We start from the raw sequence: 12040 nt of genomic DNA on the forward strand, positions 1-12040 counted from the left end.
CACAAAATGGTGCAAAAAGGAATGAGAAGACTGTTCCTGTCCCAAAACAACTCAGTCTCAAATATTGTCAGACTGTTATCAAGCACTTAGAACAGGGGTTCTCAACCTTGCATCTCCAGATGTTGATGGGCTACAATTCCCATCATCCCCTGCCAGAATGGTACTGCTGTGACTGGGGATGGTAGAAGTTGCAGTCCACCAACATCGGGGGACCCCTGGCTTAGAATAACAATCAAGATGTTTGAATGGTCAATAGATGTGATGCTTATATGCTAATCACAGAAACAAAAGTATTAACTGTTGTGAAACAATGGAATTAGCTTTTAGGAAGTTAAAAGGATCAGACTCCAGGCCCTCAAAGGAGGTTCACTGAGATCACACACAGGTGGTACTACCTGGTTCTTGCAGCAGGTAAGAGGGAGTCATGGGTAATTCTGGACCACTGATGCCTGTTCTGAGTTCTTGTTTGGAGATTTCAGTAGTTATAGGTGGTGGCCAGTTGAAGAAACTTTGAGCTACTGTATTTACCTGAACAAGACTAGGTTTTCCCCAAGTTGGTTGATATGAGCAATAAAGAGGTAGTCTTAAATTCAGAATCCTGTTCCTTTCGCATAAATGTAGGTATAACCTGTATCTAACAGTATTAAAGTATTAACGGTTGTGAAACAATGGAATTCGCTTTTAGGAAGTTAAAAGGATCTTTTTAAGGGTTTTTTTTTTTAAAGCTTTTTAAGGGGGTTGTCTTAAATTCAGAGTAATCTTTGATTCAGTTAAATATGTTAGGTTTGCCCTGACTACTTTAGAGGCAGAGGGTAAGCAGTCTTCACTTCTACCCTTGCTGGCCATAATGAAATGGAAATAAGAGAACTGCTTCCTGCACAGTGGCAATTTTGGGTTCACAGAATGTGTTTAACGCTATTTGACTAGTCTGCCAACTCCATCAGTCTTAGAGCTGACCATATAAATATTGTTCAGCTTCTGGTATGTGGGTTTAATGGCTTGCCTGAGTAGTCTGTTCATGGAGGCAGCATAACCTTGGGTCTCCAGATGTTACATAGGAACATAGGAAGCTGTCATATACTGAGTCAGACCATAGGTCCATCTAGCTCAGTATTGTCTACACAAACTGGCAGCAGCTTCTCCAAAAGTGCAGGCAGGAATCCCTCTCAGTCCTATCTTGGAGATGCCAGGGAGGGAACTTGGAACCTTCTGCTCTTCCTAGAGCAGCTCCATCCCCTAAGGGGAATATCTTAGTGCTCACACATCCTGTCTCCCATTCATATGCAACCAGGGTGGACCCCGCTTAGCTAAGGGGACAAGTCATGCTTGCTACCACAAGACCAGCTCTCCTCTCCTGTTGTTGAACCACAGCTCTCATCATCCCTAGCCACAATGGCCAATGGGGAGTTGTAGCCAACAACATCTGGGGACCCAGTTTTGAGGACCCCTGATATAACCCAGGAGGGAACTTCTGCAACATCACAAATCAACTGTCACAAGAAGAGCCACGAATCCTAGTCCTGTTTAATACACGAGTGAACAATTTGTGTGATACGTTCACCTTCTCTGTCCAAATCTGCAGCCTATTTACTCATGTCGGAGATCTGCTTTAATGAGCTGTATAATGCATGGCTGGTCTGAGCCTCATGAAGTTCTGCTGTTAGACTTCTGTGTGTAGGAATATGTGCTTTTGGAGCTACAAGAGTTTGTGCGGTGATCTTGGTGTCTTGGGAAAGAAGGAACGACTTGCATATACCCAGAATGGACAGTCTTTCTAAAAAAAATTTAAGAAGAGGGAGGGGAATAAAAAGTAATGAAGGGAGCTCTAGCTCAGTGGTCGAGTATGTTCTTTGCATGCAGGATGCCCTGAATGCAATCCCTGGTTATCTCCAGAAGAAGCTGGGAAATCCTCCTGTTGGAAACCCTGGAGAGCTGCTGCCAATGAGTGGTGTAGACCAGGGATTCTCAACGTTGGGTCCCCAGATGTTATTGGACTTCAGCTCCCATAATTCCCAGCTACAGTGGCCTTTGGCTGGGGATTATGGGAGTTGAAGTCAAATAACATCTGGGGACCCAACGTTGAGAATCCCTGGTGTAGACAAACCTGATCTAGATGGACCCAAAGAATTGACTTGGTGTGAGGCCAGCTTCATATGTCCTCTTTAAAATGGGAGTTCCAGTAGGGTTTTCAGAAACATTTGAGGGGCCAAGCTAGTCAAGGATGAAGTTCTGAGTGCCCCTATAAAGAAAGGCATCTGTTTCGAGTGCATCCACCTCATGGAGTCGCTCTCTCTACTTACATTGTGCTGTTCATGCGAATGGATCACTTGCACGCAGGGTGGATTTGATTTAAATCAAACTGATTTAAATCACAATTTAAATCAAACTGATTTAAATCACGATTTAAATCACTAGCAGGGTGGATAAAAATCAAAAAAATCCGATTTAAATTTAAAAAATGGATTTTTTTGATTTAAATCGGATTTTTTTTATTTTTATCCACCCTGCTAGTGATTTAAATCGTGATTTAAACCAGTGATTTAAATCAAATCCACCCTGCTTGCACGTGTGTTGAGATTTTTACACTGTATAGTGTAATATTTAGAGTTTTGGAGAGCCTGGCGCTCAAATCCCTGCTCATCGGTTAAGCTTCCTGGGTGACCCTTTGGATGCTTTCTATATCTCAGGCAAGCCCACCTTAAGAGTTTCGGTGTAGATAACATGCGGGCAGAGGCTGGGCAGAGCAATTTCTGCCATTCTGAACTCCTTGTGCAGGGGACTGGAAGTAAATAACGTAAATGGCACACAGCTGGGCCTTGATATCCATGGATTCATTGTCCTTGGTTGGGTAAAAGACACCTGACCTCGGCATACCCCGGGGGAGGGGGGCATGTCAACCATGCCTATCCACATGTTGGGGGTGGCCGGAAATGATTGCAGAGGTAATTTTGAATTAATAATAATAATAATAATAATATTTATTATTTTATTTACTTAACATATTTTATACCGCCCAAAACTTACAAGATTAAAAAGTAAAACATTAATTAAAAACAAAAACAAAAATTTAAAAGCAAGAAATTTAAAACACAATTTAAAATTTTTAAACAATATTCTAAAAACATTAAAACAATATCAGTTAAAAGCCTAGGTGAACAAATGTGTCTTTAAAGACTTTTTAAAAGTTGTCAGATGGGGAGGCTCTTATTTCACTAGAGAGCGCATTCTAAAGCCTTGGGGCAGCAACGGAGAAGGCCCCATCCCTGAGTAGCCACCAGACGAGCCAGTGGCAAATGCAGACGGACCTCTCCTGATGATCTCAATGGACGGTGGGGTTCATAATTGTGTGTCTCAGACCCTCAAAATGGCTCTGTGTTTTTTCAAAAATCGTGATTTTCAGCCAATTTGTGGGGCATTCCAGGGCACAGCGCGACTCAGGGGAGCAGCAAAGCATGGTAAGAAGCTTCCTCCTGCGTTTCCCCAAAAATTTGGCTGATTTTCAGCAATTTTTGACAATTTTCCTGATGACTTGGAGCCTAACCCCCATGATCCCATAACCCTCAATACCTCGATATTCACGGTTTCCATATCCAAGGTTGTAGCCAGGAATGGAACTCCTGCGAATATGGAAATGCTCTGGTATTTTTGTATTCTGAGAACATATGAATCAGCCTCTAATCTTAAAAACAAGAGGAGTTTTCCCAGGAACAACCTGTGAAATCTTCAGTTATTAGCTTACATTGAGAGTAAATGGGGAATCTAGCCCCCATTGTACAAATGTAAATAGTTATTAGTAGCATGAACTTCCTGCTCCTTGAGCTTTGTACTGTTTTTTTAAAACAAAAACCCGCACTTCTGCCAAAAAACTCAAGAATGCATATATGTTTCAAACGGATATCAGCAAGTCAAGAAGCTGTTAGATTCTGTTTGTGTTTTAAACTGTGTTCCAAGTAGAAATAGTATTAATAGATCAACCTCAAATGACATCTTCAATCCAGCCATTTCCCAGATACTTCTTATATTAACCATTTTCATCTGTAGGATGCCCAACAAATCGATGTGAATGTTTATTAAACTGTGGGCAAATCATTGCAAAACGTGCAGGGTGTGCTTTATTTTCTTGCCCACAAGCTTGGGTAATGTGAGCCAGAGTATATGCTGTCTTTCTGAGGTCTAAGCAGACTGATAGTGTAATGTTTTGAAAACTGAAGCATGGCCCAACTTGCCATTTAGAGCTTTGAATTTCGAAGCATGCATGCAAACTGGAGAGAAGACAGAGAGTGAATCAGTCAGCTTATCTACTATGTCAGAACAGCCCGTAACTGGGTTTAGATAACCTTTGGGGGGGGACCACATTTGGGGACACATCACTGGCATTTGGGGGACACATCACTTTCTCAAGTTAGAGATTGCCTAATGCCTAACAGAACAGGTTTTTCTTATTTTACACACACACACACACACACACACACACACCCCAAAGTGGTTTACATAGTGAAAGGGAAAAGATGGACTACCTCTCAAGGGGCTCATAATCTCAAAAGAAACACAAGGGAAATGCAAGCAGTAATCACTAGAAGAGATGCCATGCTGGGATAAGAACAGCCTTGCTGGATCTGGCCCAAGACCTATCTAGTCCAGCGACCTGTTTCCCAAAGTGGCCCACCAGATGCCTCTGGGGAGCCCACAGGCAAGAACTGAGGGCATACCCTCTCCTGCTGTTCCTCCCCTGCACCCCTGCTTAAGTATACGAAATCCACCACTTTAAGAGATGCCTCTTTCCTTTCCCAGGTTGCACAAACCTTTGGATGGATTATTTTCCATCAGGGAAGCAACGGAAGTCCTGAATCAGTGTGCAGAATTGGTTATGGAGTAGATGTGGGTAAACAAGCTGAAACGAAAGACAGACAAGACAGAGGTGGAGGTGGTAAAATCCCCCCGTTGATTTTTTGACAGTACTCCTACTGCAGCTGATGGAAGTAGCTCAGGAAGGAGGCTGTTGTTCACACTCACGGAGATCTGAACATTTCTGTATAAGGGTCAACTAGACGTTACATGGGAATTCTGTGATTCCTACATAACTGGAGTGGCAGGGCATTGTGCACTGGTATAGATATTTTAAATAAGCAAAAACAAATCCTCCATGTTTTTCCTCTATCTCAAAAAGCAACCATGCCTCTTGACTTCTGGATCTGGCTTGCAGCAAGGGGTGGCAAACACTTTGCTGTTGTGCCACTTCCCCAGTCTAAATCGGAACCCCTCTCCCGAAGCTGCTAATTAGCCACAGAGGGCAAAACTTGTGGGCTCAGATTTCCTTCTCTCCTTCCATGTCCAGTGCTTAACTGGAAAGGCAAGTACTGACTGCTCACAGACATGTTCCCCGATGTGTTTAGTGGATGTGTGTGGCAAGGGAACAATTAAAGGAGGGGTACTGTCTTGTTCCCGCGGGCACAGGTAATGGGCTCCATTCCCCCCCTCCTCTGTGTGAACGCCCACTGTTCACTTCTGTGGGACTAGCAATTGAGGCTGAAAGCCAGTTTGAGTCTCAGCAGCTGGATCATGGGAGCTTGTTCCAAGTTTATTTTTCATTTTAAGTCTTGGCTTGGGTTCTTGCTCCAAGATGCAAGCTTGGCTTACAGCAGCAACTTTGTGTGCAGCTCATTAGTGCTGAAGGCAACTCCCTTCTGGACTGAGGTTATCCTGAGCTGTCAAATAGCATTGCCTGGCTTGGTGTAATAGTGGTGCAAATATTAGTATAAAGATCCATGTATTGCTTGCACATGAAAGGTATTTGCTTTAACGACTACTGTTTATAGCAAATAGGGTGGGAATGAAGGCCCTGTAGCACAGATCTCTTTGAAGTTTGGGTTTCATTAGAGCATTCTGTTTTGGTTTTCGGTGGGGTGTCTCCACCTTGGTAGTTTTCTTTGTGGATCAGCCTGTTGTAGACAGGAGTGCATGTGAATAGTGTAATTCCTATCCAAATACTTTCTAGCCAATTCTTTCTGGGCTTCGCAAAACAGCAAAGCAGATAAGATTGATGCAGGGCTCGACATCTTGAGTTTTAGGGTATAACAAGAGGTTATACTTAGAGTATAACTTCAAGAGGTTGCTCTGGTGAAAATTTCAGAGGGGATAATTACTCTGTCTTTGGCCACCTTAAATGTTAAAACATGTTGCGGCATAAGCCCCTGTAGAAAAAAGGGAAGGCACCAAATAACCGGAACAAAAAGGGATGAGACCCCAAAGAAGATAATTGTCCATGTTTTGAGAATTATTTGTTAGAAGACATTCCCATTTCATTGTGTTAAGAAGAGTCTAGAATTGTCTTCTATGCCATATTTTGAGATGCTGTGGCTCAGCCATTCTGGTCTCATTGTGAAAGAATGGAACTGGAGTCCTAAGGACACTGCAACGTTTCTACTGCATTATACCAGGTATTGCACGAACATTGTACTAAGTATTGCAATACCACCTCTAACAATATTGCTGTACTTAGTGTGGTGGGTCAGATTTTGTGGGTCAGAACTCACTTGGTTGGGTACATATAATGGTCTAAGTAGGTATTGTTATGTTCCACTTAGAACCAGGGCATGGTCTGAGGGCACTCGTTGCAGCCTTACCTAAAGTTAAGTATGTCTGGGTCTGATTTCCTTGGAACCCTGTGTATACTATCTTTGAGTTCCACCGGGGTGGAGCCACCATTGAGCAAACAGGTTCGAAGAACCTGGGCTGTTGTCAATCAGGGGCTGTGCCTGGGGCCCCAGCAACACCCCCTGCATCTGATGTCAGATGCAGGGGGCGTAGTTTTGCTTGCAAGCGGGGCAGCACGGCCCCATTTGCAGGCAAAATCCCCAGCCAGCACAGCTGGAGCAGCTCTCCCGGCTGCACTGTGAACATGGCGCTGGCTGGGGATTGTGCTTGCAAACGGGGCCATGCGACCCCATTTGCGAGCTAAACCAGCACCGCATTTACAGCATGGCTAGGAGCGACTCTCCCTGCCTTTTAGACAGGGAAAGCCACTGCACTGTGAATGCTGTGCTGGCCAGGGATTTTGCCTGCAGACACAAGGGGTGTGATGGCAGACACAAGGGATGTGACTTAGCGGGTGACATCAGATGTAGGGGGCGGGGCTAGGAGGCTGCGGTGGCGGGCTAGACCCAGGCCACCACCACCGGCCTCCCTCTGCCCCCGAGTTCCACGAAGGAAGAAAGGCAGGACATAAATGTAGTAATTATTAATGCACACTAGTATAGAAAAGGACAAAGGTTGATCAGCAGGGACAAGACCCTAAGACCAAGCAACACGAAGTGTGTCACGTAATTGTGCAGAATATGAGTGAATCCAGGATCCAGTCAAAGTGGGTGTAACCCACTCCCAACTAGCAGCAGTCAGTGATAAATTAGCATAGCAAGAAAAAACATCAGGCAGTGACTTTCCATAATGCTGCAGCCCTTGCCAGCATAACTGCACTACACCGTGGAAGATTCTGCGTGAGTTGGACGTACCCCAAACCTTCAATTCCATCTATTCACAGCCTTCTTTTGTGGTACTTTTTTGGGAGAAGGGGTTGTTGCGCCTAGCATCAACAAATGTCTTGCGCTATTTCAGGACTGCAAAAGAACTTAATTCTGTTCATCTGTGTCTCTTTTCCTGCAGGCCAATGAGTGGAATAAGAATGACGAGCGCCTGCTGCAAGCGGTGGAGAATAGAGATGTGGAGAAAGTGGCCTCCTTGCTGAGCAAGAAGGGAGCCAGCGCCACCAAACATGACAGCGAAGGGAAGACTGCGTAAGTCGCTAAGAAAATAGCAAAGATAACATGCCTCCCGATCAGGCCTGCACAACATAAGGCCCGGGGGCCGGATTCAGCCCGCAGGGACTATTTTACTGGCCCCCAGGTATCCTGCAGCAACACAGGAGCTGGAAACTGCCTCATAACGCCATCCTGTGCATGTTTTCTCAGAAATATGTTCCTGGTGTACCCAGTGAGGTTTACTCACATGTAAGCATGCCTAGGATTGCAGCCTGAAAGCAAGGACAATTTAGGGAGAGGAGTTGGCATTTATTTTGGGCTGACGTGCACTCCACGGGCCCCACTGATTGAGCAGATACAGGACCTATTTTCTGGTCACTATTCTTGAGTCCATTGACAGGGGGAATAGATCCACAAGTAACTAATAATAATTTTAATGTAATAATGTGCTAAAAATTGGCCTTGGCCCCTGCATGACAAGTTGTAGATGGTTCTGGCCCACTAGGGCATTTGAGTTGTGCAGCCCTGCTCCAGATGAACAGGCAGGTATAAGGCCTGTTCATTCTCAGGGGAGTTGACTGACAGTCATAGCTGTAAGATCCATTTCCTTGTATTTCAGCCATTCTCTTTACAGGTGAAACTCGAAAAATTAGAATATCGTGCAAAAGTTCATTAATTTCAGTAATGCAAATTAAAAGGTGAAACTGATATATGAGAAAGACGCATTACATGCAAAGCGAGATAAGTCAAGCCTTAATTTGTTATAATTGCGATGATCATGGCGTACAGCTCATGAGAACCCAAAATCCACAATCCCAGAAAATTAGAATATTGTGAAAAGGTTCAACAGTCTAGGCTCCAGGTGTCCCACTCCAATCAGCTAATCAATCCATAACACCTGCAAAGGGTTCCTGAGCCTTTAAATGGTCTCTCAGTCTGGTTCATTAGGAATCACAATCATGGGAAAGACTGCTGACTTGACAGTTGTGCAGAAAACCATCATTGACACCCTCCATAAGGAGGGAAAGCCTCAAAAGGTAATTACAAAAGAAGTTGGATGTTCCCAAAGTGCTGTATCAAAGCACATCAATAGAAAGTTATGTGGAAGGGAAAAGTGTGGAAGAAAAAGGTGCACAAGCAGCAGGGATGACCGCAGCCTGGAGAGGATTGTGAGGAAAAGGCCATTCAAAAGTGTTGGGGACTTTCACAAGGAGTGGACTGAGGCTGGAGTTAGTGCATCAAGAGCCACCACACACAGACGGATCCTGGACATGGGCTTCAAATGTCGTATTCCTCTTGTCAAGCCGCTCCTGAACAACAAACAACGTCAGAAGCATCTTACCTGGGCTCAAGAAAAAAAGAACTGGTCTGTTGCTCAGTGGTCCAAAGTCCTCTTTTCTGATGAGAGCAACTTTTGCATCTCATTTGGAAACCAAGGACCCAGAGTCTGGAGAAAGAATGGAGAGGCACACAATGCAAGATGCTTGAAATCCAGTGTGAAGTTTCCACAGTCTGTGTTGATTTGGGGAGCCGTGTCATCTGCTGGTGTTGGTCCACTGTGCTTCATTAAGTCCAGGGTCAACGCAGCCGTCTATCAGGAGATTTTGGAGCACTTCATGCTTCCTTCCACAGACGAGCTGTATTTGGATGCTGACTTCATTTTCCAGCAGGACTTGGCACCTGCCCACACTGCCAAAAGTACCAAAACCTGGTTCAATGACCATGGGATTACTGTGCTTGATTGGCCAGCAAACTCGCCTGACCTGAACCCCACAGAGAATCTATGGGGCATTGCCAAGAGAAGGATGAGAGACATGAGACCAACAATGCAGAAGAGCTGAAGGCCACTATTGAAGCATCCTGGTCTTCCATAACACCTCAGCAGTGCCACAGGCTGATAGCATCCATGCCACGCTGCATTGAGGCTGTAATTGCTGCAAAAGGGGCCCAAACCAAGTACTGAATACATATGCATGCTTATACTTTTCAGAGGTCCGATATTGTTCTATTCTTCAATCCTTGTCTTATTGGTTCCATGTAATATTCTAATTTTCTGGGATTGTGGATTTGGGGTTCTCATGAGCTGTACGCCATGATCATCACAATTATAACAAATTAAGGCTTGACTTATCTCGCTTTGCATGTAATGCGTCTATCTCATATATCAGTTTCACCTTTTAATTTGCATTACTGAAATTAATGAACTTTTGCACAATATTCTAATTTTTCGAGTTTCACCTGTAAGTACTCTTTGTACTTTGTTCTCTTTTTAACAAAAAAACCCCAAAACCCTGTGTGTGTTCTCTTTTTAAAAAACCTAGCAGTAAGCGTTTAATATTGTGAGTTAGCTCTTCATGCCATTTAGGCAGTTCAAATCCCAGTTGTTCCGGTTCGTTGGTAGGCTGCCTTTCTAGTGCTGTGCCTGATTTCCTTTCAAAACGCATTTGTTCACTTATTGTAAATTGTTCCTGCGATATACCCCCGTCTTGTACCAGACAGAAATGCTTTAAATCTAGGTGAAAATGCACTTTCTTCAGCTCCCCCCTGGTACCATTTGTGCAGAATCTTTTTCTGTGCCTGTTTGGGAGTGCTGAGACCCCCTTTACATGTTCTCCACAGGGAGGACTGGTGCAAATCCCAGAAACCATGGAGCCGGTACAAACAGTACTGTCCGGGCCCACATAAGGGATCACGCCAAGAGCAGGCCAGTCCCTACATTGGTGGGGAATATCCTGACCCACTCCTGGTGGGTCACTCGTTCACATCCCTTTATTGTATGTGAGGAGAGCTGGTCTTGTGGTAGCAAACATGACTTGTCCCCTTAGCTAAGCAGGGTCCATCCTGGTTTATTTATTATTCATTTGTTTATTTGATTTATATACTGCCCTTCCAAAATGGCTCAGGGTGGTTTACAACAGAATAAAAACAATTAAAACCAGTTAACAATTAAAATCAAAACTATAAAAAGAGAATAAAAACAATTAAACATTCAAACAGCTAAAAAAAAACCCTGGAAAACCAGGACAACCACTTAAAACAATTTAAAACCGTTTACAGCAGTTAAAAAACCCTGGAAGGCCAGGCTAAACAGATAGGTTTTAAGGGCTCTCCTGAAACATTTGAATGGGAGACTGTGTGAGCACTGTAAGATATTCCCCTCAGGGGATGGAGTTGCTCTGGAAAGAGCATCTAGGTTCCAGGTTCCCTCCCTGGCATCTCCAAGATAGGGTGGACAGCGATTCCTGCCTGCAACCTTGGAGAAGCTGCTGCCCGTCTGGGTAGACAATACTGAGCTGGACCCATGGTCTGACTCAGTATATGGCAGCTTCCTATGTTCCTTTGTGTTTCGTATGATTTTCAGAATGGTTCCTGTACACATGCTCCAAACAGGTATTTTGGAGTGCCTTCCCCCCCGCGTCCCACAATACATGAGAGAGGGATTGCACCAGGCATGAGTCGGGATGCTCTCACTGATGTCATGATGGGCATTCTCTCAGCATGACTTCTTCCTTATTTGTGTGTGTATCGGGCTGCACAACTTGGGCTACAATGCAGATGTTGGCCTACAATTCCCATGATCCCTGACTTTCTTGGCCACTGTGGTGGGGGATTATGGGGGTTGTAGTCCAACACCAGCTGGAGGGCTGATGTTGTGCAGCCCTGGTCTATACCATCCCCATATGTAACCCCATGTGATTCAGAGGCCCTGCTTTGAGTTTCTCCCCCTCCCCACCCCCCACTTGAGTTATTGCAGGGACAGAGTTTTTTCTGCAATGGCACTGGAGGCTTTGGAATTCCCTCCCAGAGGAAGTGCGTGCCACTTCCTTGCTGCTGCCTTTCCAGTGGCAAAAGGCCTGTCTGTATTTTAGGGCTTTGCGGGCTCTCTGATCCACTGAACTGGGGATTGTTGTTGGTTGCTGTGACTGTTATGGGTTTTAATGGTGCTTTTTCTTTCTGACGCTTTTAATATGTATCTGGTTTTTATTTTGTGAGCCACATTGGAATTCTTTGGTGCACAGGACAGGATATACGTATCTTAATTAACAGATGCCAGAGTAATTGTGCAGTAGCAGTGTGAAACCGGGTTATCTGTTGGTTGCACTGGTGCATTGGATGTTGTGTACAATACTATAAAAATGGCACAGTTTGTCCAAAATAAGCTGTTGTGTATGGTGGAAACATGTAAGATGACTGTTGTGTTAGGTAACTAATATGGTAGTGAGGAAGAATGATCTTTTCCAAGAGATTTTTAAACAGCAGATTTAGCTTCTGTTGTATGCAGGAAG

At 44.4% G+C, this 12040-nt stretch overlaps 1 protein-coding gene across 5 annotated transcripts in view; it reads left to right on the forward strand.

Annotated features, from left to right (window-relative positions):
• The window catches only part of RAI14 (retinoic acid induced 14), a 136957-nt gene that overhangs the window by 70425 nt on the left and 54492 nt on the right, over positions 1-12040 (forward strand). For all 5 annotated transcript variants that reach the window (XM_053295052.1, XM_053295054.1, XM_053295050.1 and 2 more), the window contains exon 3: positions 7660-7790. In XM_053295052.1, coding sequence (XP_053151027.1) covers positions 7660-7790 — 131 coding nt within the window. The remainder of the gene's footprint in view (positions 1-7659; positions 7791-12040) is intronic.

This window comes from Hemicordylus capensis, chromosome 2, assembly GCF_027244095.1.
Source record: "Hemicordylus capensis ecotype Gifberg chromosome 2, rHemCap1.1.pri, whole genome shotgun sequence".
Lineage (NCBI taxonomy): Eukaryota > Metazoa > Chordata > Lepidosauria > Squamata > Cordylidae > Hemicordylus > Hemicordylus capensis.